This window comes from Camelina sativa, chromosome 4 (assembly GCF_000633955.1).
Source record: "Camelina sativa cultivar DH55 chromosome 4, Cs, whole genome shotgun sequence".
Taxonomy (NCBI): Eukaryota; Viridiplantae; Streptophyta; class Magnoliopsida; order Brassicales; family Brassicaceae; genus Camelina; species Camelina sativa.
Genome location: NC_025688.1, coordinates 27,817,489 through 27,826,402, shown reverse-complemented (window position 1 = coordinate 27,826,402; position 8,914 = coordinate 27,817,489). Strand labels below are relative to the sequence as shown.

Genomic DNA, 8,914 nt, shown 5'->3' with positions numbered 1-8,914 from the left:
AACCTATGCTGCAGCAGGTATGGATACTGTGGAACCACAAACGCCTACTGCGGTACCGGGTGCCGAAGCGGACCTTGCAGATCCGGAGCCACACCTATCCCACCAAGTACTCCCAGTGGCGGTGGAGGCGGTCTAAACGCTGATCCTCGTGATACAATTGAAAACGTTGTCACACCAGCGTTTTTTGATGGTATCATGAGCAAAGTTAGAAATGGCTGCCCAGCGAAAGGGTTCTACACTCGCCAGGCCTTCATTACGGCCGCCCAATCGTTCGAGGCCTATAAAGGAACCGTCGCTAAGCGTGAGATTGCCGCTATGTTGGCTCAGTTTTCTCATGAATCTGGAAGTAAGTTCATTATAAACCTCACTACATGAATATTATTAGTACTAGGCACCATAATATTATTTTTTTAAATAACTTATCATATATGTTCCTAGTTTTTTTATCGTCTCTATTATAAATAACGATTCTTTTACGTCATGTCTAGGTTTTTGCTACAAAGAAGAAATAGCTAGAGGGAAATACTGCTCACCGAGCACTGCTTACCCATGTACACCGGGAAAGGACTACTACGGTCGCGGTCCAATCCAAATCACGTGGAACTACAACTACGGTGCAGCAGGAAAGTTCCTTGGCCTCCCTCTCTTGACTGATCCAGATATGGTGGCTCGTACTCCAGAAGTTGCCTTTCAGTGTGCCATGTGGTTCTGGAACCTAAATGTTCGTCCAGTCTTGGACCAAGGCTTTGGAGCCACCACGAGGAAGATCAACGGTGGCGAATGTAACGGCCGACGTCCTGCAGCGGTGCAGAGCAGAGTAAACCATTACTTGGAGTTCTGCAATATGCTTGGGATCACTCCTGGAACAAGTCTTAGTTGTTAAAGATGTTAAATGCGGTTATAATATATGGCACGGTTTATAGTATGACTGTTGTCGTGCACGTGTGAGTTTATAACTAAAGATGTCGAATAAAAGATTATGCGGTGTATTCTAATGTACCAATGTGTTGTTTGTATCGGTTGTCATAGCATGAAGCATTATCACTATATCAGCCAATCCATAATAAACGTATTTACTAAAATTTGCAACTTTTTTGGTCAATATATATATATATATATATATATATATATACCACTGCGTGTATTGAATATGTGCCTCAAACCATTTATGCATAATTGACAATCAAAAAAAGGTTAAAATGATTTCCAAATTTTTTCAATGTATATATATAGACACATCACACATGCAGTAGTTCGAAGTTTGAACTAAGGAACATATTCTTAAAAATAACAAAATACTTCCAGAAAAAATGGTCCACACACGATGAGCGTGGACTTACACATGAGAGCGTTTGTACGTAGACGCGCATCATAATTCATAACCGACGTAAAGAGGCCTCTTTCGATGACTTCTTATTTGTCTCTGTTCGCTCACAAGAGGACCCTCTTGGGCTTTTACCAGTGAAGACTCCTACTCTTTTAGATCATGATATCTATGAAAAAAATGGATGTGCTGACAAAATTTGTATGTTTGAGTAGAATTGGTAATGATGTTTATTTATGGAAAGTAAAAGACTATTTTAAAATTTTAAATAAATAACTAATAAATTTTTTGGTAATGGTTATCTGTTTTGTAAACCAAATTAAATGGCTACAGAGTTTTTTAGATCAAAAGTGGAATAGCCTTTCACAAAAGACCAAGAAACAAACTTATATGAACTCAGTTTGCAAAGGATATATAATTGTGATGTCGGATTCTTGCGACACGGGGGTTGTTGTCAGTGAAAACCAACTTTGAAGCTAGTTTGGGTAAGCGTAAATGAACGGATCGGAGGATGCTCTATTCCTTATGGTGAATTGAGTCTATATATATACTAAAAGTGCTGGAATTCTAGCTAGAAAAATGTATATGTGGAGTTGTTATGTAGGACTGATAATGAAAAAAAGAAAAAAAAAAGACTATTTGATTATTGAAATGATGTTACTAGCTTCTTTTTTTTACTGAGTTTGTCTAGATATGATGAATTTACATAGTGTTTTATTTTAGTAATCACTTAACTTTGAAGTAGACACTAATCTAGTAGGAAAACTAAACATAACTATATGAATGAAAAATGAACGGCATTTATCCAGTAGGGAACTAAGGACAAAAGTAAAACTTTGATTACATGCATAAAACAAAAATAAAATTTTATTAAATCACTTATATAGATATAATATTTAGAGAGGAAAGAATCAGACAGTCACAGACAGTACCAATTAGCATGACATAAAAAAAAAAACTCAAGATGAAACCCGAATTTTAGTAGAGTAATGCGAATTATGCGATAGTCAAGATAAGATTTGATTTGTGCATCGTGGAATCTTCATTAATATCATGATTTCAGATATAAAATTACGAATCGAAACACTGGATTTTTTTTTTTTTTTTGGTTATAAAAGAAAACACCACATGACTGTCAAAAAATAAGATAAAAAATAGTAGTAAGTTTACATCTTGGCCAAAAAAAAACAAAAGAGTTCATACATGTGAGCATGTGACATGCTTTTGAGTTGACTTTGAATGGATAGGGCCACGTCAGCGCATTCCAAGGACCCCCCTCAATTAGCGCTGAAGTAAACGTCTTTTTTGTCGTGACTCTCCCAAGTAAACGCCCCCTTTTTTTTTTGTTAACGTTTTTTAGTCAACCCAACTTTTCATTAATTACTACCTATTACTATTAATTATTTGCAATGCTAACTAACATTATCATTACGTGAAAAAAGAGAAAAACTAAGATTATCATATTTTTGAAAACCTAATAGTATGTTAATTATATTATAATCGATCGCATATACGCCTCCGATAGGCAGATAGACTAAGATAATAGCATAATATATACAACGTCTACACCTGCATATTATAATAGGGATTCATGTACCTTAATTTCGAATCAATTGTATATGACATATGTTTTAGGTAAAAAAAAATCGTATCATATACCTTTGATTTTATACGTGGACCGTAAGTAAGTAATTTGTATGAATATATGCGTCAGTTTTTGCAAAATTGTTCAAACCAAAAACAAATTTATTCATGTTGAACTCAACGATCGCCGCGCTACTTAGTGTTCCAAATCATGGAGAAACCTATCAGATAGTATATTTATATGGATAGTTCTATGTTTTCTAATTTGATATCCCAGTAGTAAAGAATGGTTTTTCGATTATTTTATAAATATATAGCCAAATTAAGTTGACCAACACATCTATGATCTATCTAAAGTTTTACCTGTATCGTATCGCTTGGATTTACTCGTCCATGAAAAAGTCTTACACAAAATCTAACTTTTTGGATAATATTATACGTATAAGAAACTGGTTAACAGGTTTGAAACTATTGAAAATTTAGATAAGCTTACACGATATGCTTATAATATTACATGGTCCAAGTTTGAATACGAGGACTTGATGAGATTCTACAGCCTTCAAACAAAGCAACATATTGTATAATGTGATATATCCATCGTTAAGCAACCGTTTATATTTACTTTCATCTCAATCATGTACGATTTACAATTTATAGTTTTCTTCATCTGATTTATTCGATACTTAGAAAGAACTTGGTGATGAGCATCTTAGTTGACAAATATGGAACGACAATGAATCGCTAACTGTTGTATACGCATGCATATATTTTCATTCTTCTATTTTAGTTTATTATCCAAAAGCTTTTTTATCAGGGTATTTACATCTTTTCGAATTGGAATCAATATGGTTCAATTGGTTTTTGTTTTCAAATAAGGTTCAAATTAAAAATAAATTAAAAAGCGGGGTCATCAATTTCTTTGGGAAAACTTTGTCTACGCCACAAATTAAAACTACCCAAGGTTTGGTTATTTTCATTTCTTCTTTGTTAGACATATGATCAATATATAAATTATTGGATGTTGGTGACATTGAACCGACTCAATCCTGACTTGTTAATTTATAAGAAGAAAGATTATCTTCAGAACGGTTTTATTAAATTCGTTTCCGTCTCTTAGTCCGATTCAGCTAAACGTTACGACCAAGTCCAAATTCAAATCATCATAGTATTTCTCCTTAATCACAACTACAAGAAAAGGAATGGGTCACGACTTATTCATTAAACATATTTATAATTGACCAATAATTTAATATTACCAATTTTACACTATAAATACTTCCACATATCATCCTCGTCTCTTCACACAACTCTCCTTCCAAAACATTCCATCAAAAAAAAAAAATGGCGACGCAAAATGCGATTCTGAAAAATGCTCTCATCATTCTCCTCTTCACTCTAACCATCATGGCAGAAACCGCGCTTTCGCAAAACTGCGGTAAAACCGGATGTAAAGGCAATATGTGCTGCAGCAGGTGGGGATATTGTGGTACCACAAAAGCCTACTGTGGCACTGGGTGCAAGAGTGGACCTTGTAGCTCTAAACCTACACCTACTCCCAGTGGTACCGGCGGTCTAAACGCTGGTCCTCGTGGTACCATAGCGAGCGTTGTCACACCAGCGTTCTTCAACAGCATCATGAGTAAAGTTGGACGCGGTTGCCCGGCTAAAGGGTTCTACACTCGACAGGCTTTCATTGCCGCCGCTCAATCGTTCCCAGCCTACAAAGGAACTGTTGCTAAGCGTGAGATTGCCGCCATGTTGGCTCAGTTCTCACACGAATCTGGAAGTAAGTTCACCGTTTACTACATTCTCTCTCTTTTTTTTCACTCTTTTAAAATTATGTCAGAAAATGTCTTACAATAATTTTAAATTAAGTATTAACATTTTTAAAAATATATATATAAACAAAACACACATAAATTTATGTAAACATCTCTGATTTATCCCTTTGCATGAATAAACTTAATGTTGATAATTGAAGAAAATTATAATGACGGAAAAATTTCCTCATCAGATAGAAGGATATGCTATCTTTAGTATGATGTTATTCTATAAAATGTTAAATTTTGATTTGATCGTCTATTTGGATTTATTCTAATATTTGTTTGAAATAAATTTTATCTTTTGGGTTATGTAAAGGTTTTTGTTACAAAGAAGAAATAGCCAGAGGAAGGTACTGCTCACCAAGCACAACATATCCTTGTCAACCCGGCAAGAACTACTATGGTCGCGGTCCGATCCAAATCACATGGAACTACAACTATGGTGCAGCCGGAAAGTTCCTCGGACTTCCTCTCTTGAAGGACCCAGATATGGTGGCTCGTAGCCCAACAGTGGCTTTCAAGTGTGCCATGTGGTTTTGGAACAAGAATGTGCGTCCGGTTATTGGCCAAGGATTTGGTGCAACCACGAGGAGGATCAACGGTGGTGAATGTAATGGTGGGCGTCCAGCCGCGGTGCAGAGCAGGGTTAACCATTACTTGGACTTCTGCAAGAAGCTTGGGGTCACTCCTGGAACCAATCTCAAGTGTTGAAGACACTACTTGTTTATGTGGTTTTTTTTTATAAATGTCGTGTGATTAATAATGTCGTGTGGGATAATAAAGGAAGTCGAAAATACTAGAATAGATAAAATATAATAAGAGATTAGGAGGCATATTTTGTGGTTGATGTCTCTTAAGTAATTGATATTGTGTGTTGTTTGTATCCCCTGTCATAAGTGATAAAAATTGGAATTGTTATCCAATAAACATATATATATGGTTTCTCTGTTTTTCACACTCGACAAGTAGCATATAAGCAACGAAAAGTGCGTTTCTTGTATCATCAGACGACCTTTTCTTATTAAAGTTATACCGAACCAACTTAATTGTGACAACAACAACAAAGAAAAAAGAAAAAAAAATTGAAGAAGAGGAATTAACGTTAGACTAAAAGAAATAAAAGAAGAACTTGATTATGAAGTTGAGGACATTGGATTGAGACAGACTTTTCCATGTCCTTTTGTCGAGTGCTTGTCGCCAGTTCGCTCACTATGATGAATCAAATCCGTTCCTTTGATTTTAAACATTGCTCTGATACCAAATAAAAGAAATAAAAAAAGAACTTGATTATAAAGAATAACTCTCTTTATTTATGTTTAGAAAATTTTCTCTCAAAACTAAACAATTCTTAAGCTCTCTCTTAATCTTATATCAATGTCACAACTCAACAATTGATATATATAGAGGCTTTCTTATTCCTATTCTTATTAGGACTATAGAACTAGATAACTCCTAATTCTATTCAAGTCTATCTTAATCTTCTCTTTTATTCTTATCTTTCCTTTGTAAGAATAACTTGGGCCTTAAGCTTCAAAGCTTATCCAACAATCTCTCCCTTAAGCTTTGAATCTCCTTTTGTAACATCATGAACTCCTAGCAAGCTTCTCATTTCCACAAACTGAATTCTTGCCAACGCCTTTGTCAAAATATCTGCTCTCTGATCAGCTCCAGGAATGTGATCAACATAAATGAGCTCCCTCTCAACACATTCACGAATGAAGTGAAATCTCTTGTGAATATGTTTACTCCTGCCGTGAAATACATGGTTCCTCGCGAGAGCAATAGCCGCTTTGTTGTCAACGTACAACATGATCTGCTTGCTTCTCCATCCTGTAACTTCACTCAAGAGGTCCTGAAGCCAAATCGCTTGCTTAGCTCCCTCTATCGCAGCCATAAACTCGGCCTCACACGATGACATTGCGACTGTGTCCTGTTTCTGCGAGCACCAAGTAACCGGTGTGCCTCCAAAGAAGAACACGTGACCAGTTGTACTCCATCCATCGTCTTGTTCAACATTGTAACTATTGTCACTGAACCCGACAAGTTCTTTTGATCCTCCTCGCTTATACTTTAGTCCATATGAAGTTGTTCCTCTTAGATAACGCAAAACTTGCTTTACAATCTCACCATGTGTCTTGCGTGGACTCTGCATATACCTGCTAATTATGCCAACGGTGAAAGCAAGGTCGGGGCGTGTGTGTAACAGGTACCTTAAGCAGCCAACAAACCTCCTATATCGAGTAGGATCTATCTCTGCATCACCAAGAGCTTTTGATACCTACAGTCCAAACTCCATTGGTATCAAGGTCGGATTGCAGCTTTTTAATCCGGCCTCCACCAATATCCTTTTTGCATAACCTTCTTGTTTGATAGTGATCCCATCCTTCTCTTGACTCACTTCAATACCAAGGTAATAAGTGAGTTTACCAAGGTCTGTCATCTCAAACTTTTCAGACATTCCTTTCTTGAATTCGATTATAGCCATAAGATTGTTTCCTGTAACCAACAAATTGTCAACGTAAACCGCAACTAAGAGCAGCTCTTTATCTTTTGTTTTCCGATACACAGAGGCTTCTTTAACACACCTCTTGAAACCCATCTCTTTCATGATCTGGTCCAGCTTTGTATTCCAAGCTCGTGGAGCCTGTCTCAAACCATACAAAGCTTTTGACAACTTATAAACTTTGTGCTCTTCACCTTTGATCTCGAAACCCTCTGGTTGATCAACGTACACGTCCTCCTTTAACTCACCGTGTAAGAAAGCTGTCTTCACATCCAAGTAATGAATTTCCTATCCATCTGTTGCAGCTAAAGCAATCAATAGTCGAATAGTCTCTAAGCGTGCCACTGGAGCGAATGCTTCACCAAAATCTACACCACTCTCTTGTACATAACCCTTTGCCACAAGCCTGGCTTTATACTTACTTATAGAACCATCAACATTCCTTTTAATTTTAAATACCCACTTGAGACTTATTACCTTCACATCTCTTGGTCTATCAACAAGATTCCATGTCTTGTTTTCGTTGATGGATTCTATTTCTTCTCTGCACGCAAGTCTCCAAACAAGTTGATTCTTAGCTTCCTCGTAAAATCTCGGTTCATTATTTATTAGTAACAAAAGTGTTTCACTCTCAATTGTTGCTAACAGCACATAATCTTCGAACCGCTTTGGCTTATGAATCTCACGAGTAGTCCTTCTTAATGGCTGCTGCTGTTGAATGTCTTGTGTAACAACACCCTCGTTGTCTTCTGTATTTTCTTGTGATGAAACACTCTCTGTTTCATCTCCCCTTGCATCCTCTGCATTATTTTCTAGTCACGACTGGGCCTTCTCCTATATCTTCAATGTCTCCCCATCGCATGTGAAACATACCAGGTTCCCTATTAGTACCATCTTTCGATGAACTCCATGACCACTTATCTTTTTCATTGAAAACCACATCTCGACTAACAGTGATTCTTCGAGTATAAGGATTAAACAACCTGTAAGCCTTCGATCCGGGCTCAATTCCGAGATGTAACAGTGGCTGTGACCTATCATCAAGCTTCTTAAGAAGTGCATTATCCACCTTTGCATATGCTACACAGCCAAAAACCCTTAAATGCTCGATGTTTGGCTTTCTTCCTTGCAAACTCTCATATGGTGTCATGTTATTTAGTGCCTTGGTAGGCACCCTATTTATCAAATAGGTGGCATGGCGAACTCCTTCTCCCCATAGATAATTTGGAACTTCCATTCTTTTAAGAAGACTTCTTGTCATCTCCATTAGAGTTCTGTTCCTTCTCTCAACAACTCCATTTTGTTGAGGAGCATAAGGAGCTGTTAAATGTCTTGTGATCCCAGCAGATTCACAAAACTCATTAAATTCTCTTGATGTGAACTCTCCACCTCTATCAGTCCTAAGGGTCTTGATAACACTGCCAATATCCTTTTCTACAACACTTTTGAACTCTTTGAAGCTTCCAAAAGTTTCACTCTTCTCCTTTATCAAGATGGACCACATGTATCTTGAAAAATCATCAATAATCACAAATATGTACCTGTTATTTGCGAGTGTTGCTGGAGATATGGGACCACACAAGTCCGCATGAAGTAGCTCCAATGGTTTAGAGGCTCGAAACAGAGCAGTTTTTGGGAACATCTGTCGAGTCTGCTTACCAATCAAACAAGATTGACATA

At 36.9% G+C, this 8,914-nt stretch overlaps 2 protein-coding genes across 2 annotated transcripts in view; both read left to right on the top strand.

The window, feature by feature from the left end:
* Positions 1–1,084, top strand: part of LOC104782893 (endochitinase At2g43620-like) — a 3,524-nt gene extending 2,440 nt beyond the window's left edge. Inside the window, exons 2-3 of the mRNA XM_019245060.1 lie at positions 18–346; positions 489–1,084. Coding sequence (XP_019100605.1) covers positions 18–346; positions 489–883 — 724 coding nt within the window. The 3' untranslated portion in view covers positions 884–1,084. The remainder of the gene's footprint in view (positions 1–17; positions 347–488) is intronic.
* Positions 4,264–5,666, top strand: LOC104782892 (endochitinase At2g43610-like; the record flags this gene model as incomplete). Its single annotated transcript, XM_010507952.2, is given in 2 exon segments — positions 4,264–4,694; positions 5,048–5,666. Coding segments are annotated over 2 exon segments (826 nt in total), but the record flags the coding sequence as incomplete, so codon positions are not given.